Source organism: Orycteropus afer, unplaced genomic scaffold, assembly GCF_000298275.1.
Source record: "Orycteropus afer afer isolate SDZICR_OR568_19922 unplaced genomic scaffold, OryAfe1.0 scaffold00026, whole genome shotgun sequence".
Lineage (NCBI taxonomy): Eukaryota > Metazoa > Chordata > Mammalia > Tubulidentata > Orycteropodidae > Orycteropus > Orycteropus afer.
In genome coordinates, this window is record NW_006921613.1 from 6,240,956 (window position 1) to 6,265,077 (window position 24,122).

General features: G+C 40.0%; 1 protein-coding gene across 1 annotated transcript in view; it reads left to right on the top strand.

Annotated features, from left to right (window-relative positions):
* The first annotated feature begins 5,156 nt into the window (after positions 1–5,156).
* The window catches only part of LEO1 (LEO1 homolog, Paf1/RNA polymerase II complex component), a 44,407-nt gene continuing 25,441 nt past the window's right edge, over positions 5,157–24,122 (top strand). The window contains exons 1-6 of the mRNA XM_007935162.2: positions 5,157–5,214; positions 13,495–14,247; positions 16,962–17,066; positions 20,407–20,501; positions 21,089–21,234; positions 22,150–22,234. Of these exons, the coding sequence (XP_007933353.1) occupies positions 5,157–5,214; positions 13,495–14,247; positions 16,962–17,066; positions 20,407–20,501; positions 21,089–21,234; positions 22,150–22,234 (1,242 nt within the window). The remainder of the gene's footprint in view (positions 5,215–13,494; positions 14,248–16,961; positions 17,067–20,406; positions 20,502–21,088; positions 21,235–22,149; positions 22,235–24,122) is intronic.

Sequence of the window (24,122 nt, forward strand, 5' to 3'; positions counted from 1 at the left end):
TCTTCCTTCCGAGGAGTGGCTGGTGGGTTTGAACCGCCAGCCTTCTGGTTAGCAGTCAAGTGCCTTAGCCACTATGCTACCAGAGCTCCCAGGGTCTGCTTAATTGTGTGTCTCGATGACTGGGTTCTTTCCCAATACTTCATTAATCTAGTTTGAGTCATCCTTCCTAAGAAAACTCTCCTGATTAACCTCCATTCAAATTAATCATTTTCTGGATTTCCATTCTTTAACACACACAAACACACGCCCCAAACCCACTGCAGTTGAGTAGATTCCAACTCATAGTAACCTTACGGAACAGAATAGAACTGTCCCATAGGGTTTCCTAGGCTGTAAATCTTTATGGAAGGAGATGACTACATCTTTCTCCTGCAGAGTAGCTGGTGGGTTTGAACTGCAGACCTTTCAGTTAGCAGCTGAACACTCTGTTCTTCAGCATCTGTTTATAGTTTATAATTTACTTCTAAAACTTACTTAAATTCTTCAGATGTTTTAGAATATTTATTTCATTTTCCCCAAACTCTTTTACATAAAGAAACCATGTTTGCCATTATTTTATATCCCCATTGCACTCATTGCGGGGACCCAATTTAGTTAGGAACCTAATAAAAGCAGACTATGAATGAATGCTTTGTGTCTTCAAAGAAATGAACTGTCCCATTATTTACTTATTGTTATAGTGAGAAACTGCAGGGTTTCTCTCTTCCTCTCCTTGGTTCAGATCAACCTGTTCCCTTCTAAAGGCCTGCTCCTTTTACAAAGCACTCAGAAGGAAGCCACATGATCCTCCTGTGGAGTGGTAATTTACTATAAATGGTGTGAATTTTCAGTTAATGTATTCTGTTTAATCAAGCTTATTCTTTTCCCTCTTAAGTTTTTAAGATGGCTATGTTGTTGTTGGGAGCTCTGGTAGCATAGTGCCTAAGGCACTTGACTACTAACCAGAAGGCTGGAGGTTCAAACCCACCAGCCACTCCTCAGAAGAAAGATGGTGCACTATACTTCAGTAGTGATACTGCCTCGGCAACCCAAGGAGGGGTCACTATGAGTCAGGTCCGACTCGAAGGCACATAACAACAACATGTTGTTGTTATGTTAGGTGCCGTCAAGTTGACTGTGACTCTTAGTGACCCTATGTCCAGCAGAACAAAACACTGCCTGGTCCTGTGCCATCCTCACAATCCTTGCTATACTTTAACCCATTGTCAGCCACTGTCTCAATCCATTTTGTTGAGAGTCTTCTCCTTTCTTGCTGACCTTATACTTTTCCAAGCATGATATCATTCTCCAGGGACTGGTCCTTCTGACAACATGACCGAAGTAGATGAGATGAAGTCTGGCTCACTTCAAAGGAGCATTCCAGCTGCACTTCTTCCAGGACAGATTTGTTTGTTCTTCTGGCAGTCCGTAGTATTTTCAGTATTCTTTGCCAACAGCGCAATTCAAATGCATCAGTTCTTCTTCCATCAGCCTTATTTATTTTCCAGCTTTCAAACGCATATGATGCTACTGAAATACCATGGCTTGGGTTAGATGCACCTTAGTCTTCAAAGTGACATCAGTGCTCTTTAACACTTTAAAAGGGGTCTTTTGCAGGTTTGTCCAGTGCAATAAGACATCTGATTTCTTGACTGCTGCTTCCATGAGTATTGATTGTGGATACAAGTAAAATGAAATCTTTCACAACTTTGGTGTTTTCTCCATTTATCATGTTGCTTATTGGTCCAGTTGTGAGGATTTTTGTTTTCTTTATGTTGAGGAGTAATCTATGCTGAAGAATATAGTCTTTGATCTTCATCAGTGAGGGGTTTGAGCTGTCTTCACTTTCAGCAAGCAAGGTTGTGTCATCTGTATATCGCAAGTTGTTCATGAGTCTTTTCCAATCCCAATGCCATGTTCTTTTTAATATAGTCCAGTTTCTCAGATCACTGCTCAGCATACAGATTGAATAAGTATGGTGAAAGGATACAATCCTGACACACACCCTTCCTGACTTTAAACCATGCAGTATCTCCTTGTTTGATTTCAACAACAGCCTCTTGGTCTATGTACAGGTTTCTCATGAGCACAATTAAGTGTTTTGGAATTCCCATTCTTCGCAGGGTGATCCATAATTTGTTATGATCCACAGAGTTGAATGCCTTTGCATAATCAATAAAACACAGGTAAACATCTTTCTGGTATTCTTTGCTTACAGCTAAGATCCATCTGATACCAGCAATGATATCCCTAATGCCACATCCTCCTCTGAATCCAGCTTGACTTTCTGGGTGTTCCCTGTCAATATACTGCTGCACCCATTTTTTGAATATCTTCAGCAAAATTTTACTTGCATGTGATATTAATGCTATTGTTCATTATTTTGCTATATAAATTTAAAAACATATATTCCTGTTTTGTGACTTCATATGAACATGTATCATATATTTTATAAATTTTGAAGGTTTTTTGTTACTCTCTAAAAATGTTTGCAATGATTCACTAATTGTATTTTGTTGTGTAACCAACCTTGCTGAATCTTTATCTTTTGACTGGGAATATTGTGATGATTCAAAGGTTACCATTCTGAGGATATCTTCACCTCATAAAGGCAGAATATAGGGCAAGAGAGATAAATTTCTCAAAACCTTGAAAATAAAGAATATATAGTTACACTGGAGTTGATTTATTAAAACATTCACCTAATAAAATTGTCCATCCCTGGGAGCAAATCAAGAGATTATTTTAATACCCAGTTAAATTAGGGAAAAAAACAAACTCAATAGGATGCAATTCTCTATCTCTGGGAATAAATGAAGAGGTTATTTTTTTACGTTTTATTTATTTATTTATTTTTTATTAGGATTTGGGTGACGATTTACAGAGTAAATTCACTTTTCATACAGCAGTTCACATACACTTTGTCTCATGTCATTGACCAAAATTTGCAATGCAGCAGCTCCCCTCCCACTTCCTCCCCATAGTTACCTCCTCCCAGTGTCCATCCCTTCATACTCTTCTGCACCCTGAGCTATCTCCCTGTGCATAAGCAGCCCTTCCTTCTCCCATGATTGTTCTCTCCAGGGCGTGTGTCTACTTGAGGTAAATGTTTAACTCACATGCCTGTACTTTGTTTGGCTGGAAACAACAGTTGTGGGTTCAATTCCAGACCTGAAGGGCAGCAAGGGGCCATAGTCTCAGTGGTTACACAAATGAAGAGGTTATTTTAATGCTTTAAACTTAGTCAAAGTAGCCGGGGTGTAACCTCAAGCAAGCAGTACTGGAAAATGGTGGTAATTGATTTAACTCAAATCTAATTAAGTATAATCTATCCTGTAGAAGAAAGACAATGAGCAGAAGAGCAATGATCAACATAAAGTATAGCAAAAATAAAAGCAAACATCGAAGAGCCAGATGTAACTACTTTTACACTATCCCTATGGGAACAACCACCATATTTCTGTTGGTTATGAATATAACCATGGTGATTCAGCAGGTCTTACTGTAATTAATTTATTAAGATTTAATCAATGTATTTTTTTAAGGATAGTACTATAACTGAAAATGAAACTGAATCACTGTCAAATAGTACCAAACTAAAACTGACTGCTGTTGAGTCGGATCCGACTCATAGTGACCCCTCCTTGGGTTTCTGAGGCAATATCACTAAGGAAGTAGATCACCCAATCTTCCTTCCAAGGAGTGGCTGGTGGGTTTGAACTGCCAGCCTTCCGGTTAGCAGTCAAACTGCCTTAGGCACTATGCTACCAGAGCTCCTAAATAGAGTACAGTACATGTTTTAACATCATTCACTTATAAACAGCAGCTCTAGGACTGATAATGACATACTCAGCCCTAACTCTTATGCTTGTCCATTTTCACTCTCAGGCATTCCTGTCTGAAACAAAAATATATTTCATAATTTGCAAACTAAAAACCCATTGTTGCTTGCTCAAAACCAGTACCTTCATATTGGACTAAATAGGTTATAATTTAATGCAGGATGTACATTTTAGAAACTAAATTTCCTAAAGAGATTTGCCTCTTTAATTTGTGCAGGTCACTCAAGTTCTTTGAGCCCCTGTGAAGCAAGAGAGTTGACCTAGCACTGACCTGTTACAAAAATCCTATCACTATCTGCATTTTAATGTATGATTTCAGGTACACTTCCTAGCAAAATCAAACTTTTTCTTGAAAAACAAACCAATGGAACTCTATGAATAGTCTTTTTCTATCTGTAGGTTGAAATGCATAGGTAAATTATGAAATCCATGTAGTGGGTTGCACTGCCTACTGAGATTTAAAAAAGAAAAAAAAAAAAACTGAAACAGAATAAAACAGAAGAACATAGGAATTTTCAGAATGCATATTTAATTTTATACATAAACGTGTATGGGGTCAGGATGGAAAAATCTGTGATGGTTGAAAACCATGGTTTTAAATCCTTGTTCTCAGAGTTGTCTGAAGAAGACACTTTCAGGGGCCTGAGAGATCCTCCCTTTTCCAATTACATATATGCCTTTGTGAGGCCCGATTTTCTTCATATGCTTCGACCAAACATTTCTCAAGATTGAATGTAGAAGCAGGTATGAGAATGCGTCTTCTTTAAAACCACACATTAAAAATATTTTCAAGATTGTAGAACAATGCCATTTTTCTAAATTTTTTGTTTTAGGAAATTAAAAGTGTTATTTATGTAAACACGATTACTATTTTTTAATGATTTAATCTTTTAAAATTTTCCGCTTTAATTTCTAATATCGCACATATCAATAGATACAACCCATATAAACAAAATCTCTTTAGGATCCTTTATAACTTTAAGGAGCGGCCCTAAGACCAAACATTATGAGAACCGCTGGTCTGTATGAAACAAAAGGCTTCACGCTGACTCGTGATGTGTTTAACATGGTCTGAGGCTCTTTAACACCAGTGACACGACGCCCCGACCCGGGTGAGAATTCTCGCCTGAAAGAACATATATTTACAGGGCGGGGTTTGTCTACAGTGTGGACGTAGATAGTTGACAAGACCATAGAGCACGCGAAAACTAGGTCATAGAAGGAAAGGAGCCTTCTTAGCGAATCTTTGCGACATTGTCGCGTTTCATTGGTTCGGTGCCGTAAAGATAGGCGTGTAGCCGCCCCCAGCAGAGGCAGCCGCAGGAGAGCACTGCAATGGCGGATATGGAGGACCTCTTCGGCAGCGACGCCGACAGCGATGCTGAGCGTAAAGGTGGGCTCCGGGGAGGGGTGCGTGGCAGGGCTTCCGCCGGGGTAGCGGGACCCCAGTCAGGTTCCGGGTCTGCTAACGCTCTGGCGCCGCAGGCAGGTGGTGGCGCTTCCTCCATTCCTGCCTAAGCGCCCCCTGCACTCCGGGCGGTGCCACCCTCCTCTGGCTGGCGGAGATCGAGGGACAAATGCAGAGTTTGCGCTTCGAGGTTATGGTTGTCCGTGGAGCGCGCGGTGCCTGGGAGCGTGTGGAGCGTAAAGGGCACGGGTCGGGAGTAGGAGCTCAAGAGAATCTGTGCAATCCGGGGAGGAACCCTGACGTCCTGCTCTCTCCCGCCTTGCACAAGCCAGCGCAAAATAACTGAATAAGTGGAAATGAGTTGCTCAGAAATATGGGGATGGGGTGGACGAATTCACATAGGGTCTCAGAATGCCCTCTTGAGTGAAACCAGAGCTTTATGTGATCTGATGGGGAGTGTGAGGTGTCTGGGAAGGATACCAGGATAGAGCTGCATAGGCGTTGTGGATTGGAGTGAATGCATCTTCTGAGAGCGTGTGCACAAACTTCAGAATTTATTGTGTCTGTTGTGTTAATTTTTAGGAGCTACAGGGTCTGTGATTGGAGAGGAGGGATGAAAAATATGTTGATGAAATGAATGAATGACTCTGGTGTGGAAGTATTGATAATGTTTGCTTTAAGCATTTCTGGCACAGGAACTAGATTTTTTTAGTTCGAAATATGAATAAAAGTTACTTGGAGTAAGAAGAGACCGAAAACCAAGTTCATAATTCTTGCAACCCTCTAGGCTCAAGGTAGTTATGAATATATGATATATATTTATTTTCCCCTTAGCAAAATTAGGAGCTCTGGTGGCGTAGTGCCTGAGGCATTTGACTGCTAACCAGAAGGCTGGGGCGGTTCAAACCCACCAGCCACTCCTTGGAAGGAAGGTTGGGCAAATCTACTTCTGTAGTGATACCACCTCGGAAACCCAAGCAGGGGTCTCTCTGAGTCGGATCGGACTCCACGGCAGTGCGTTGCGTTTGTTGTTGTCTTAGCAAAATGCATTATTATAGTTTTTTTGTTGTTGTTCTCCATTTTCTTCAACTCCAGTTTATTAATAACTTGTAGAATGTAGTGAACTGAGCGTGGGTGGAGGTCAGAGAATGGAATTCTAATGTGAGAGGTTCTACTGGGATAGGCATCCAGGAGGCTCTAGTCAGAATGAATTTAACTCTGGTCCACTACCTTTGCACATGTTTTCATTTTTCTCTCAGTTTTCTTGTCCATATCCCATTCATCCTTCAAGGCACAGCTCCATGTAAACCCTCCATGACTCATTTCCAGAAGTTGTTCACACCATCATCAAGTATAGGTACTTTCCAACTTAGTACTTATTGGAGTTAGGGTGAACAATTTTTATACAATGTAGCAGCATGTAATTTGCTGATGGATTTGTTCTCAGATGTTCACTTGCAGATACTTGTATGTAATGTTTCCATCCCCCAAAGACAGCTAAAGATCAGAATTATGAAGATTCTGATAATAAAAGGCAATAATAAAACTAAAAAAAAAAAAAAAAAAAGGTCTTCTAATTATACCAGACCTGACTTATGACGTAATAGAACCATGTCATAAATCTGGGACTATCTGTATTTTTTTCATCCTTGTCATATTCTGGAGTTCCTGGGGGTGCAAACACTTAACACACTCAGCTGCTAACTAAATAGCTGGAGTCTACCCAGAGGTACCTCAGAAGAAAGGCCTGGCAATTTACTTCTTTAAAATTAGACATTGAGAACCTCGTGTTCTACTCTGACACACATGGGGTCGCCATGAGTCAGTCAATTCAATGATAACTGGTAACCGGAATCATGGTCTAGCTACTTTGCCAGGTGTTGGAAATTTAATGATAAAACTTACACAAATGCTTAATGCATATTTGATAAATAATTGGATGGGTAGAAGTGATAGTTTGGTAAGGTATATCCTGCAGTTTCCCATTGCAAACTGAGTGTCTGGAGAAGTGATATGTAAAGATGGTTGCTTTCCTGAGCTTCATGGGTTTTTGTTGTTGTTGTTAGTTGCCATCCAGTCAATTCTGACTCATGGCAACCCATGTGTACAGAGTAGAACTATACCGTAGGGTTTTTAAGGCTCTGATCTTTTAGAAGCAGATTCGTAGGCCTATCTTCCAAGGCACCTCTGAGTATGTTCAAACCTTCACTATTTTGGCTGGTAGTCAAGTGCTTAACCATTTGTGCTACCCAATCAACCCCTGCCATCAAGATGATTCCGACTCATAGTAACCCCTGTTGGGTTTCCAAGGCAATAAATCTTTACAGAAGGAGTTGCCTCATCTTCCTTCTGCAGAACAGCTGGTTGGTTTGAACCACCAACTTTCTAGTTAGCAGTCAAATGCCTTAGGCACTGTGCTACCAAAGCTCTGGGAATTCTATAGCATGTGCTTCCAAATCTAGTTTGCTGTGTCAGAAGGTTGCTGTTGGTACTGAAGGTGGTATAGACAAGTCAGGTCAATTCCTGTTATCTCCATGGGCTCTAAGAATTGTGAAAAGTAATGACACACGTTTAAAGGCAAATTTCCTGGCTTAACAATAGGTGGACTCCCTGCTTAGGCCCAGTGTGTTTCTTTTCTTTGTGTGTGTGTGTGTGTGTGCGTTTTTTATTTCAAGTACTTTTAAAATACCATGAAGTTATTGTTCAGGACGAGAGCAAAGATCATCCCCTGCAGAAACCTGGAAGCTGTGTACACAGCTTTACAGAACAGTGGGCAGCACTTTAGCTGAAGCCTGACTGCTGACCAGAGAACACAATTCTGAAAGGACTCAAGGAAGAAAAGGAAACCAAGCAGGAAAGGCAAGGTGCCTGTCTGAATCAAACTTTAGTTGCCATCAGGCAAATCATGTGGTGGTCACAGAAATGGAGGCTGTTTTTGGAAGGTTCATGTACAGCATAGGGGTTCTATGTGTCTACTTGGCTACACCCCTGGCTGAGGTGCCACTCAAGTTCCTGGCCAGCCAAACTCCTGTAGCAAAAAGTCCCAAATCCAATGTGTTTCTTTCATGTATAAATGTGCCAGTTACTTTTCTTTTTACTTCAGTTAGATGATGAAAGTTTATCTACCTTATTACTCAAAGGTTACATGCAATATTCTTGTTAATTTTGGGAATAGACTTTTTAAAAAATTAAGACCTATTGTACAGAGATGCTTCTCTTATAAACTAGTTGTTTGTAGACCCATTCCGGACATGATATGAACCTCTAATGTATGCTCATATATTTAAAGTTAAGTTTCCTACTAATTTCCATCATATTTAGACAACTTCACTTTAAATACTTTGCCTTTGAACTTATTGTACTTCATAGGATTGTATTAGTCAGCTTTATGCAGTAACAAGCAACCTCCAGATGTCAGTTTCTCATATTATGTAGGGACTGAGGGGGGACTGTGTATTTGCTCCATGTTTCTTCCCGTTCTGGGATCCAGGCTGAAGAAGTAGCTCCTATCTAGGATAGCTAATCTTACAACACAGGGCAGAAGTGTAAGAGTCTAAACTGACCCATGCAATTGCTTTTTTTAAAAAAATTATTATTTATTTATTTTATTGTGATTTGGGTGGAAGTTTAAAGAACAAATTATTTTCCATACAGCAGTTCATACACATTTTGTTTCATGACATTGACTGCAATTGCCCACAATGTAATAGTTTTGTTTCCATTCCCTCCCTGTAGTTACCTCTTCCCTGTGTCCTTCTTTCCTATGCATTCCTGCTCTCTGAACTGTCTTCCTATACACTTACTGCCCTTCTGTTCTCCCGTGTTTAATTGTTCTAAGAGTATATCTACCTGATGTAAATGTTCACCCTATATGCCTGTCTATTGTTTGGCTGGAAGCCATGGAATTGAGTTCAGTTCCAGGCTTGAAAGGTAACTAAGGGCCTTAGTCTCAAGGGTCTCACCAGGCTCTATCAGACCAATAAACCTGGTCTTTTTTTTTTTTTTTTTTAATGATTTTGAGTTTTGTTCCACATTGTTCTCCCACTCTACCCAGGATCTCCTGCCAGTTCTGAGTGGTTGACAGTGGTAGCCAGGCACCACCATCTAATTCTAATGGTCTCCTGGTCATGTAGGCTGAGTGAACCCTGCAGTTGCTTTTAAAGCTTCTCTTCCAATGTGGCATGAATAGTGAGCTCTCATATTCCATTGGCTAGAGCAAGTCACATGGTCCAGCATGCAGTTGGGGTTGGGAAATACTGGAAACTGAGAGTCTCATCTCAGATTGAGATTATATAATCCTTCTATAAGGAAGGGAGTAAAGGGTGTGAACAAGAAAACAACCTACTATGGAGATTAATAATATTCATGAAGTATCTTGAAAATACAAACACTGTAGGCATACCATGGATTGGACTACAAAATCTGCAGCACCTGAAAGTTACTGTTTGTCATAAAGATAGTATGGATGTGATAGGGTAATTCCTGTTGCCTAAGATTGGGCAAACTACTTCCATAGAGATACCGCTCTGGAAAACCAAGGAGGAGTCACTACGAGATTGAACCGACGGCAGTGAGTTTGGTTTTTTTTGGTTAGCATATTTCATTATCTCTCTCGACTCTGAGAGTTATGGAAAATAACTAGTTTACTGATTCTTTCTACTGCCCGCTTAAATGACTTTTGAATCCCTTCAGTGCATTTTTCATTTTAGCTACCTAACAAAAAATAGTAACATTATACTTGTCAGCTCCAGGATTTCTATTGTTTGGTTTGGTAATTTCTCTTTATTGATACTCTCTTTAGTGAGACATTGTTTTCATGATTTTTTAAAAAAAAAATTCTGTGATTTCCTTTACTTTTTGAACATATTTATAATAGCTGATTTAAAGTCTTTGTTTAATAAGTCTAATATCTGGGCTTCCTCAGGGTCAGTTTCTATTAGCTGCCTCTTTTTCCTGGTATAGGTCACACTTTCTTATTTCTTTGCATGCTTTTTAATTTTTTTTATTGAAAACTGGACATTTTTAATATTAAAATTTAATAACTGTGGAAGTCACTTTCTCCTCGCTCCCCAAGGTTTCTTACTGTTTTTTGGTTGTTGTTACTAGTTTGTTTAGTGACTTTTTTGAATATTGAAAAAAACATATTAGTCGTGTGTGGCCACTGAAATCTCAGTTCTTTTAGCTCAGTGGTCAGCTAGTAATTGGACAGAAATTTCCTTAAATGCCTGTTGCAAAAAGGGCATGGTGGCAGCATCCTCTGACCTCCAACCTCATGAGGGGAAAACAGAGTCACCATCAACAGCCCAAGGCTTATTCCTTTGAGGCCAGACATGCCACCACCCTCTAGTCTTTCTACCAATTCTGACACCACCTGTCTCTCCAATGGCACTTACTACTTCTCTGCTGGGTTCAATAATTCGTTACAGTGGCCACACAGAATATACAGACAGTTCTCATGGTTATGGGTGTATTAGAGAAGTAGCAAGTTATAATTCAGGTTCAGGAACTTCTCAGGATACAGTTCTTCAATCAGGACAGTCTCTTCTCTGATCTAAGGTATGCCTTTCTGGCCCTTGGTGTCTTGGCCTGGTCTCTGTCCAGCTTGGGCAAGTGTTACAAAGCTTCAGTTCTACCAACAAATGCACCCTGCTCTGCCAGTAAGCCTCCTGCCCAAAGGCACTAGTCTTTCTTGCTCTGTGGGCCGGCAAGCTTGCCACTCTGTCTTGTGTCTCTTGGTTCCACTACGCTATGTCCCTGCCAATCATCCCCACTGGTTGTCTCTGCTGTCTTTCTGCCAACGAGGTCCAGTGCAGAGGTCTCAGGTCCAAGGACACAGTCTACTCCACCTCCAGCTTTTCTCTCTTGATGGCAGTGAGATGCCCCTCTTTTGCCTCTAGGAGGGCTCATTTTAAGCCTTTTAGAAACAGAACTAACCAGTCCCCATAATAGAGTTCTACACACCTTATTTGCATAGTCCCACCCCCACAAAGGTGCGCCATGTACCTTATATACATTACTTACAAGCTATCCATTCTCCTTATATTTGCATAGTTCTACCCAGTCATCTCTGGTAGCATAGTGCCTAAGGCACTTGACTGCTAACCAGAAGGCTGGCGGTTCAAACCCACCAGCCACTCCTCGGAAGGAAGGTTGGGCAATCCTACTTCCGTAGTGATACTGCCTTGGAAACCCAAGGAGGGGTCGCTATGAGTCAGGGCCGACTCAACGGCACATAACAACAACGACAACAACAACCCAGTCATCTGGTGGGAGTCACAAAGACCATGGCTGGGAGAACCATACCAGGTAGTTCACTGCACTTTACCTATCAAATCTCCCAGTCATTACACATCAGCTCCATGTTTGTGTTGGTGCTTGCCTTGAGTACTCAGCCAGGCAGTTTAATACTCAGCTAGGCAGTTTACAACCTTGCCTTAGCCTTTGCTTTATGTTCGTGCAGATCTTGAAGGTCAGCCAGAGGTAAGAATGTAGTGTGCCTTCCTAGGTCTTTCCTGAGTAGGCATAGAGCCCTGGGCATGTGTGGGAGCTTCTGGAGTCCCAGGAGTATGTGGGAGCTTTAAAAAGTCCTTCTTCCCCAAACACCTCATTCCCTAGCCTTTCTTCTTAAACTTTTTAGTTAATCTATTGTTGGGACTTCTGGTGGCTTAGTGCCTAAGGCATGTGACTACCGAAGCCTGCTGGTTCAAACCCACCAGCCACTCCTAGGAAGGAAGATTGGGCAATCTACTTCCATAGAGATACCACCTCGGAAGCCCAAGGAGGGGTCACTATGAGTCAAATGAACTTGATAGTGGTGAGTTATTGCTATCTGTTGTCCCAGCAGCTAATACATTTGTCTGTACACTTACCCCTCACTTAACGACTATCTCATTATTCGACAGTTTACGACAGTAGTAAAAGATTTGCTATCCAGCTATTTTGCATGTTAACAAAACAGGCATGACTACTGCAATGACTATGGAGCAACCCTCCTTGAGGAGGGTCTCTAGGTGGCCTCCAGGAAGCTGGACCATGCTGCCCTGCCCTGTGCCCTCCACTCCCTCCTGCTGGTGAGGGTGTCATGTCCAGCTGATGAAGGCAACATTGAGCCAGTGGAAGTCTGTTCTGGGTTCTCAGCTCCTATGCTTCCTGAGGCCCTGTGGCCAAAATTGCTCTGAGGTGGGAAGGAAAGAGAGAAAGATGTATCAGAGAGAGTAGTTGGAAGAAATGCATGCCAGTTTAATGACATCCCAAAGTGGTCGGAACTGGACCTGAAGCCTCCACCTCTTTGGGGTCTGAGACAGGGTCTGTGGCCAGGGCTCCAGGGCCCTTCAGGAAAGCCCTGAGCCTCAGTGATTCACCAGGCCCAGAGGGCAGAGCAGGCTCAGCTTGCATGGTTGGGAGTGGAGCCCTAGAGGTGGCTCCGCAAGGATAGATCTGACCCAGCACAGGAGGAAGGTGAAGGGGGAAATGGTTAAGCTGTGGGCCTTCAGTCACACAGCCCAACTTTATCCAGCTTTGTCTCCTCTAAACTTCCTTGAGAGGAGTAATCCATAACTGGACTCATCACAGTTGATGAGCAAGCACATCAGTAAATCTTAGCTGTTATTTCTATGATCATATTCTTTTCTTTTTTTTTTTTTTAAAAAGGATAAATGGATAGTCAGTAAGCAGTAAAAGAAAAATAAGTCCTCAGTTTTCACATAATGCTGATTTTAACCTAACAGCCTGGTCTTTGGAACCTAATCATGTGGCTAAGTGAGGAGTGGGTGTAGAGATTTTTGACAAATGCCCCCCAGGTAGCTACTTCAGCCCTGGGAGAGTTCTAGATGAAGTGGGATAAAAGTAAACCCTTTAAGTCGATTCCAGGGAGCCTCCTGACAAGTCAAAACAAATAATCACAGTCCTTTGTAAATAAGGTGCAATAATCATAACCCTTTGTGAAAAAAGGTTTACTGAGATTGTGGGCTGTTATCTTCAAGGTACCACTGAGCTGGGGACAGATGTGACCAGGGTAAGTGAAAACACCACCAGGCTCTTTTACAGAGATTCATGTGGGTTTTTTTGTTTTGTTTGTTTTTAATTATTTCCCTGGTTGCTGCAATTTCTGCTTAGTTTCTGGAGTACTGAGAAAGTTGGTGCTAACTGTGTTTGCCACGTTTTGTTGTTTTATATTGGGATGGATTTTTAGAGTTCCTTATATCACCTTGTTTGCTAATGTCACCCTATCTTTATGTGAATTTGAGTGTAAATTTTCTCTCACAGATTCTGATTCTGGATCTGACTCAGATTCTGATCAAGAGAATGCTGCTTCCGGAAGTAATGCCTCTGGAAGTGAAAGTGATCAAGATGAAAGGGGTGATTCAGGAAAACCAAGTAATAAGGAACTGTTTGGAGATGACAGTGAGGATGAGGGAGCTTCTCATCATAGTGGGAGTGATAATCACTCTGAAAGATCAGACAATAGATCAGAAGCTTCTGAGCATTCTGACCATGAAGACAATGACCCCTCGGATGTAGATCAGCACAGTGGCTCAGAAGCCCAAAATGATGATGAAGATGAAGGTCATAGATCAGATGGAGGGAGTCATCACTCAGAAGCAGATGGGTCTGAAAAAGCACAGTCAGATGATGAAAAATGGGGCAGAGAAGATAAAAGTGATGATCAGTCAGATGATGAAAAGATACAAAATTCTGATGAGGAAGAGAGGGCGCAAGGGTCTGATGAAGACAAGATGCAGAATTCTGATGATGAGGAGGAGAAGATGCAGAACACAGATGACGAGCGACCTCAGCTTTCTGATGACGAGAGGCAACAGCTGTCTGAGGAGGAGAAAGCGAATTCTGATGATGAACAGCCAGCAGCTTCTGACGATGATGAGAAACAGAATTCTGATGATGAAGAACAGCCACAGGTATCGGACGAGGAGAAAATGCAGAATTCTGATGATGAGAGACCACAGGCCTCTGATGAGGAACAGAGGCATTCAGACGAAGAGGAGCAGGACCACAAATCAGGTAATACTTACATGAGCATTAAAGTACTTTTTATGGAACATTGTGCTTCAGGTGAAACCTCACATAGCAAATTAGTTTTCCTTTTAATAATAAAATGATTTTTAGTAGAAGTATTCAGATACAATAGCAGCCCATTTATTCTTACTCTTTTTTCACATCCATCTTTATAACCCCATTTTTTTTTCTATTTCTCTTTTGTCTTCCATTTCAACCTTTTCTTTGTATTTTTCCAGTCCATTTATTCCTTCTATCTCTTTTAATGATAGATGAGGAAAAATTTTTTAAATAGGCCATTCTTAAATGTATTGTTCTAGAGTATTTTGACAATAGAGTTGCTTCCATTTCCTTGAGTAACTGAAGAGCATACCTCAGGTGAGAATAGGTTTTTCTGGGGGAAGAAAAGCAGTAACACTGAACTGTCCCCCAGGCTGTACTGAGGTGTGGGCTCAGCTTTTTGAGATCTAAAATTTGATCACCCAGTGGTCATTAGACTCGTAAGAGTTTTACTCAGCTAATGAGATTCATATGAAACTAATGTATAAAAATTTAATTGCAAAATTGTTTCAAGAGGTTCAGTTATTTCTCTCTTATCATTGTATTCTTTCTCTGGGGGCAAATCTGTAGTGGTTGCCAAATTAATCAGGAGGTTGCTTGGGGAGCATAAAATAAGAAGACAGCTGATGGATTCAATGGCCAGTGTTACTGAACTTTGATAGGATGACACATGCTTCCCAACCCTAGGGAGGTGTGTTTGGGTCCGGGCACTCATTTCCTAAAGACTATAGGAAACATGCAGCCAAATTTTGGCTTTCTAGATCTCCCTTTTATAATAATAGCCATTTCTATTATTCCGATCAAGTTAGTATGTCCTTCATATGGAGTATGATAAAAATTTAGATATCACATTTCTTTGTATTACATAATAACCATCTTAATTAGGTTGGAAGTCTTCCTGAAGTAATATCTGGATTGTTTCATTTCTTTAGATGACTAATTATATTAATTATATTTTTATCCTATCTTCTTAGAGAGTTTAAATAGGAGGGAATCTTTTTCTCTGTAACACATACCTCGCAGGATATTCAAGACCACATTCTGGCAGTATTAGGAGGGAGGTCAGAATATTTCCAGAGATGGATACAGGTCTGTGTAGAATATGGGACTGCAGTAAGTATTCATTAAGTACTGAATTAATTGGGTTGTTTGTTTGTACTGCCATCAGAATCTTTAAAATTCATATACTATTACCCACCAAGAGCTCTGGTAGCATAGTGCCTAAGGCACTTAACTGCTAACCAGAAGGCTGGCGGTTCAAACCTACCAGCCACTCCTCGGAAGGAAGATGGGGCAGTCTACTTCCATAGTGATACTGCCTTGGAAACCCAAGTCAGGTCTGACTCAACGGCACATAACAACAACAACACTACCCACTACTATCGAGTCAGTTCCGACTCATAGCAACTCTATAGGGCAGAGTAGAACTGCCTCATAGGGTTTCCAAGGCTGCAAATCTTGATGGAAGCAGACTACCACCTCTTTCTCTTACAGAGTGACTGGTGGGTTTGAACCATTAACCTTTTGGTTGGTAGCCGAATGCTTTAACCCCTATGCCACCAGAGTTCCTATTCATATAAACCAAAGCAACTGCTGTCGAATCAATTCCAACTCACAGCAACCCTGTAGGTCAGAATAAAACTGCCCCATAGGGTTTCCAAAGCTGCGGCACTTAATTGAAGCAGACTGTCGCATCTTCCTCCTATGGAGCAGCTGGTGGGTTAGAACCACCTACCTTTCTATTAGTAGACAAGTGTTTAACCGCTGTGCTACCAGGGCTCCTTCCTATTCATATACCACTTCCCAAATAGTAGCTGGTTAACATAAGAGTAGAGTCATAGAATCATAGGAGAGAATCTTGTAACTAGTCACTCTGCTTAACTTTTATTAGTTCTGTAACAGTTTAGTTGAATTTGTTGACATTTTTAGTAAATACTTACACCACCCGGAAATCATGGTATATTTGATGATACATTTGTCTTCTCCTTTCCAATATTTTTGCCTCGGTTCTTTTTCTTCTGTAAGCAGTCTTGTATAGATTTAATCATGCATTTCAATAGTACTTCTCTTATTCCCACTAAGTCTTTTGCATACAGAAACCAATGCTGCTTTTCAATTTTTAATTTTTTTCAATTAACATACAGTAAAGTTGATTTGTATGTATATACAGTTCTGTTAATTTTAACATACTGCCTCAGAAACCCAAGGAGGGGTCACTATGAGTCGGGGCCAACTCAACTGCACATAACAACAACGTAGATTTTGTGTAACCACCACCCCAGTCAGGATACAGAACAGTTCTGTCATCCCAAAAAACTTCCTTGTGCTTTTCTTTGTAGTCATACCCTTCCCCCACCTGTAAACCCTGGCAACCACTGATCTGTTTTGTCCCTATAGTTTTATCTTTCCAAGAATGCAATGTAGATGGAATCATAGGATCTATAACTTCTTGAGATTGGCTTATTCCACTTAGCATAATGCATTTGAGATTCATCCAAGTTGTTTCATGTATCAATAGTTCATTCATATTTATTGCTGAGTAGTATTCCATTATATGGCTATACTGCAGTTTGTTTATCCCCAATGTTGCTTTTAAAAGACTGACTTCAAAGCTGTGATGTGACTGTGATTATGCAGAACATCTAATTCTACTCATATAGAATCTGCAAGAGGCAGTGACAGTGAAGATGAAGTTTTAAGGATGAAACGCAAGAACGCAATTGCATCTGATTCAGAAGCAGAGAGTGACACTGAGATACCAAAAGGTACTCCTGTCCTTTTATTTTTATTTATATAAATTGTTTTTATTATTCTGTCATTAAAATAGGTACAAACATAAAATCTTTGTGACACAAGTCTTATACAACTCTAAAACTGAAATCAATTTTAAAATAAAATATGAACAAAAGAATATAATTGATGTGCCAGAGTTAATGTGCAATAGATGATATGGTTTTACTGAAACTTAAGTCTTCAATACTAGGTTTAACCATTTAAAAAAAAAAATTATTGTGTTTTCAGTGAAAGTTTACACAGCAATTTAGGTTCCCATATGGTAATTTCTATACAGTTAACATTTTTCTCAATATGTCAGTATTCTCTTTGTGTTCTCATTGTTCCATTTCAAGTAGTATCCCTGCCTCTCATCTTTGCTTTAGAGTGATTGTTGACCTTTTGATCTCATATAGATGGGTTTTTAATGGAGCATCGAACTCATCGGTAATATCCTTTATTTTGTGTGCCAGTCTATTATTTCACTGAAGACAACCTTGGGATAGTTTCAGTTCAAGGTATAAAAGAATATCTCAAGGCAATTATTTCAGAGAGTCCTCTAGTCTCAGCTGGCCCAGTAAGTCTGGACTTTTTAATTCTGTTCCACGTTTTTCTCTTGTTCTATCCTGTTACTTCTTTTAATGATACCTGATTACAAAACTAACATTCATGGTATAAAATTTGGAAAATGAAGAAAAACACAAAAAAAGAAAAGAAAAATTACCTCAAGTTCCACCATCTGCCAGTAACCTCAGTTTATGTATTGATACATGTACACACACACACGTATTTCCAACCTTCTTTCTGCACTTAGCTATTAAAAAAAAAAAAAAACATTGCCATTGAGTCGGATCCGACTCATAGCGACCCCTCCTTGAGTTTCTGAAGCAGTAGCACTATGGAAGGAGATTGCCCAACCTTCCTTCCGAAGAGTGGGTGGTGGGTTTCAACTACCAGCCTTCTGGTTAGCAGTCATATGCCTTAGGCACTGTGCCACCAGAGCTCCCCACTTAACTACTGTAGTGCACTCCTAACCCTGGTCTATGTACATAACTAGTAGCTATAGATCTAAACATCTTTAAGTACAGAGTTTGCTCTTCTGTCCAGTTCTCTTCTTTCCTTTTTAATTGTTAAATGCTTACTTTAATTATAATGTTACTTACGATAATTAGCATAAGCTGATTACCATTAATACCTAATTACCATCCAGCACGATAATGCTGTATATAATCAAACTATTTCAAAATTATCTTCGCTGTAAGTTTTTTTTTTTTTTAACATTTATTGTGATTTGGGTGAAAGTTTACAGAGCAAATTCATTTTCCATATAGCAGTTCATACACAGGGAGATGGCTGGGAAGAGTGGGGCAGGAATGCATAGAAGGGAAGAACAAAGGGAAGAGGTAACTAAGGGGACGAAGTGGGAAGACAGCTATTACATTGTGGGGAATTACAGTCAAGGTCATGAAACAAAATGTGTATGATCGCTCCAAGGAGTGTATCTATCTGATGTGACTGTTCACCCTATATATGCCTGTCTGTTGTTTGACAGAAACCACACGAGTTAGCTCAGTTCCAAACCTGAAGGGTAACTATGGGCCATATTCTCAGGGGTCTCACCAGCTTCTATAAGACCAGCAAACCTAGTATTTTTTTATGATATTGAATTCTGTTCCACATGGTTCTGTCACTCTATCCAGGATCTCCTGCACTGATCCCTCTTGAGAGGTTGACAGTGGTAGCTGGGCACCATCTAGTTCTTCTCGTCACATTGTCATATATGCTGAGGATCACATGATCTTTTTGTACTGATTGTTTTCGTGCATCTTTTCTTCAGTCTTTTTTGCTCTGGATGAGGAAAGACCCATTGTTGCATCTAGATGGCTGCTTGCAAGCTTTTAAGATCCCAGTCACTATTCACCAAAGTAGGATGTGGAACAGAGTTTTTGTGTAGTATGTTATGCTGATTGAGCTTGAGGTCCCCCGCAACCATGGTCCCAAACCCACAGGTCCAACTACTAGTACCCTCTGGGTAGCTGGCTATGACCAAGAAATCACCACAGCCTTGTCCCTTGTCAGCTCTACTATACACCCAGGCATTCTTACAATCTTTGCTGTAACTTTTATATTAACACTTTTATTGTATAGTGATTTGAGATTTGCAAACATAGTCATATAGACGTGTATAGGTAGATCTCCTTTCATCCTTAAAACAAATAAACCTAAACATTAGCTTGTTTATTTTTTTTATTCTGCATCTAACTAGGTATACCTGCATAACTCTAGGGGTATCCACCAGAGTTTTCTGATCTATAAAAGAGAGATGATTTTTAAAAAGGATTCTTGTGAGAATTAGTGAAGATAAATTCGTTCCTTCATTTTGTTCACAGGTACTTAATTGAGTATACTGCTGAATACTTAATTGAGTATGCTGTTGTTGTATACAGTCAATGAGGATGTAGCAGTGATCAAAATACACAAAAACCCCTCCTTGAAGAACTCATATTCTGATGGGGTGGGGATAAGGTAGGGAGAATACAATAAGTAAATTAAATATATGGTATGTTGGATAATGGCAAGAAATAAGAAAACATCAGAGTGTGGGAGGATGGGTTTATAATTTTGGTAATTTTATCACATAGATGAACTTTCAATACCCTGAACTTTTACTTCTTTGCTGCTTTTTTTTTTTTTCTTTCCCCAGTGATCTTGTCCTCCATTCTACCATAGTGACTCACTTTCATTGTCTTAACTCAGATCATGACATTCCAATAACTGCAACCCTTCTATAATCTCAATTTCAAGCAGTCCATTTTCTGAGCACCCTCCTCTGTTTCTGTTCATTCTCTCTGGTAACCCATATTGGTTTATTCATTTATACAAATCGTGGTAATTGTTGTTTGCCTGTACCTACCTGAAGTTCTGACCTGAAAGAATGAGGGCCTGAGTAGACATGAACTTAACAATTTTGGATCTCGAGGCACTTATGTAGGACATTGGGCTATAGGAAGTGCTTAAACTTCAACTGTGAATATTATACTGTAGGAGGACATTTGGGTTCCTGGGGAATAAAAGAAAGTGGAAGAGCAAGAGACAAATAAAGGAAAATAAAGGGACAAAGAAGTCCTTTCTGTGCAACTTTGTCTTTCACTGGTTTTGCCCCTTTCCCTGTCCACAGACATTCTACTTGGCCCTTTGAGAGCCAGGCACAAGGTTGTTTTGGGTGATTTCCTGGTGCTTGGTCTAAAAACGTTGGGAATATTTTCAAATGGTCACCTTTAAAGAACCTTAGCTACAGAAATTAATACTGTTCATTTTCCTCCTTCATTGAAGATAATAGTGGAACCATGGATTTATTTGGAGGTGCAGATGATATATCTTCAGGAAGTGATGGGGAAGATAAGCCACCTACTCCAGGGCAGCCTATTGTAAGTAAAATTACTAATGGGAACTGGACCCCTTATTCAAGGCAGAGTAAAAGTGTCAGAGGCTAAGGATCTCACTTGTGCCAAGAAGAACATGTTGACAACTGAATTGTGATATGGAAATACAATGAACGGACAACTTTCTAAGTTAATTACATAAGGAAGTCTTGACTATAAGGGAGAGTGGAAGCAACTGCCTGGCAGGAGGTTGGTGCCAAGCCTTCAAGGGGTATGATTGAGAACCGTTGACTTCCTGATTTTTTGTTTATACCAAGAAATGTGTGCTATTTCAAGGATCATTTTTGGTTGTAATTGTTAGAGTTCCATCACATTGAATTGTTGATTAATGTCACACTTTTGTTGCTAATATTTGCAAGATAGATTTTTCAGAAAAGAAATATTCTTGTACTGATGCATCCAAACCAGTCTTTTGGGGGACGGATGCATAGAGGCATAGGTTGAGGATTACGTTAGCCCTGAAGTGAGGTCTAAATATGCTTTTGCCCACCTGATTGATTAAAGTGCACAGATTGAGCTAGGCCATTTTTGATGTGTCACCAAGCTTTAAAATTCTGTGATTCTTTTACTAGGATGAAAATGGATTGCCTCAAGATCAACAGGAAGAAGAGCCAATTCCTGAGACCAGAATAGAAGTAGAAATACCCAAAGTAAACACTGATTTAGGAAATGACTTGTATTTTGTTAAACTACCCAACTTTCTCAGTGTAGAGCCCAGGTAAAGGATCAATTAAAGTTTTTTCTAAATGTTGAATAGAAATATGTGGAATGTCAATATTTTTATTTTACATGAGTTGACTCATCACAATAAATGGAAGATTACTAATTATTTCTGAAAAAATAAATCAAGCATATCCTGTAGTAAAAAAAGTATAGACTGTTGGTAAGGGGGACTTTTATGTTAATTGTTTTTAGCAATTTGATATTTTCTTACAAACTAACAGACATCATAAATCTGCAAGGTATTTTTGACTAGTGAAACCCTGATAAAGCTGAGATTGAGAGTGAGGAAGTTTGTTAAATAAATGGCAAATATCCACTGTAGCAGCCGTAAAGGATCTAGAAAAGATACTGATTTGGGAGCATTTAGGGTTAGCAGTAAACAGTGTGGATTGGCATTATTCACTAAGTAATGTGCACGGTCTTGTGTGATTTAAATTTCTCTTCACTAGGAAAAATGATGTGGAAAGCTAGAGCATGTGGAGTCTTTTCCTTGGAAGACTTGTATAATAAGCATAAAGGACATTTTGAATATTTAAACTTGCTTGTACTTTATTTTAAGGAGCCCTGGTGGCACAGTGCCTAAGGCACTTGACTGCTAACCAAAAGGTTGGTGGTTCGAACCCACCATTCACTCTGCAGAAGGAAGACTGGGCAGTCTACTTCCATAAAGATTTACCATCTTGGAAACCCAATGGGGGTCACTATTAATACCAAATTTTAAAGAAGTACAATAATTTGAATACTTTCTTCAAGTTGAACATGAAGATATTTTATTATTTTTAAATTTTATCATTAGTACTAAAATCATCAATACTTTAATATATGGGTATATAGTAATAGAAATACTATTCTATAATAGTAATATTCCTTATGAAATATGATTAATAGTTTATTTAAAAACAATTTTCAGGCCTTTTGATCCTCAGTATTATGAAGATGAATTTGAAGATGAGGAAATGTTGGATGAAGAAGGTAGAACCAGGTTAAAATTAAAGGTACTGTTCCATGCTTTACTTCTTTCTTCTTTCACAAAATAAAACCTGGATCAATTTGATAAGACTTGAGCTTTTAAAATGATTTTTTTTAGATTTCCTGTTCTGTCAACAAATGAATTGTCTACCTTCTTAGAATATTTTTATGGAAGAAAATATACACCCACTCCTCACTGTTAGATAGCTAGAGACAAGTATTGATGTGGGTAAAGAGAAGGGCAATGTACCAAATGTGAGGGATCAACACGGTGACATTGAGGAAGAGGAAGACCTAGAGAGGTACATGGGAGGTATAGACAACAAAGATGAACCCTTTTGCACATGCAATACTGCATTGCCAGTGAAGGCAGACATGGCTGTCTGTACAGGTGGATAGATGGATGGACAGGCTGAACTATTAGGTATGTCTATGCAAGGGGGAGTGGGCCCAAAACCATGTATAGGGTTGGCAGACAATGTTTCTACAAGTGTATTTGTATGTTCTGTAAGAATTCCCAGGTGTATAGTAGAGCTGACAAGGGACAAGTTTGTAGTCACTTCTTGGGCACAGCCACCTACCCAGAGGAAACGAGTAGTTGAACCTGTTGGCTTAGAACCATAGTCACAGGGACATCAAGCTCAATTGGTATAACATACTACACAAAACATCGTTCCACCTCCGACTTTGGTGAGTAGCGACTGGGATCTTAAAAGCTTGCAAGCAGCCATCTAGATGGAACGATGGGTCTCTCCTTGTCCAGAGCAAAGAAGAATGAAGAAAACCAAAGATTCATGGAAACAATTAATGCAAGCAAGTGGTACACCATGAGATCTTCAGCCTATACGACTATGAAACCAGGAGAACTAGATGATGCCCAGCTACCACTGTCAACCACTCGAAGGGTGATCTATGTGGGAGATCCTGGATAGAGTGGGAGAACAATGTGGAACAAAACTCAAAATTGTTTGGAAAAATAAAAAGACCAGGTTTGCTGGTCTGATAGAGCCTGATAGAACCCCTGAGACTATGGTGCCTAGCTGCCCTTCAGGTCTGGAATTAAACCCATTTCTGTGGCTTCCAGCCAAACAAAAGATAGGCATATGAGATGAACATTTACACTAGGTAGATACACTTCTTGGAGAGAGAACACTCATGGGAGAATAGAGGGGCTGTTTATGCACAGGGACATAGCTCAGGAGGCAGGAGTGCGTGGAGGGAAAGACATAGGAAAGAAGTAACTATGGGGAGGAAGTGGGAGGAGAGCTGTTGCATTGTGGTAAATTGTAGTCAATGTCATGAAACAAAGTACATGTGAACTGCTGTATGGAAATTGAATTTACTCTGTAAACTTTCACCCAAATCACAATTTAAAAAAAATAATAATAATGCTCAAGGCAGACCTTTTTCACTAGTTAAGGTAAGCAATTGTTCAATTTTAAGAAGAAACCAGGGATATTATTGGTTTAAGATTTAAAGATTATCATAGGGCAGTAATTTCAGGGATTCCTCCATCCTCCATGGCTCCAGAGAATTTGCAGTTCTGTTCTACATTTCTCCCCTTTCAGGATTCTTCTATGGACTCTGATCAAAATGTTTGTTAATGGTGACCAAGCACCATCCAGTACTTCTGGTCTCATAGCAAAGGAAGCAGTTGTTCATGGAGGCAATTAATCACACATTTCATTAAAAACATAAAAAAAAAACCACTCAAAGGCACTGCCGTTGAGTCGATTCTGACTCATAGCAACCTGTCCTTGGGTTTCCAAGTCAGTATTCTCTATGGAAGTAGATTGCTGAATCTTCCTTCTGAGGAGTGGCTGGTGGGTTTGAACCAGCCACCTTCTGGTTAACAGTCAGATGCCTTAGGCACTATGCCACCAGAGCTCCACATTCCATATCCTCCTCCTCCTA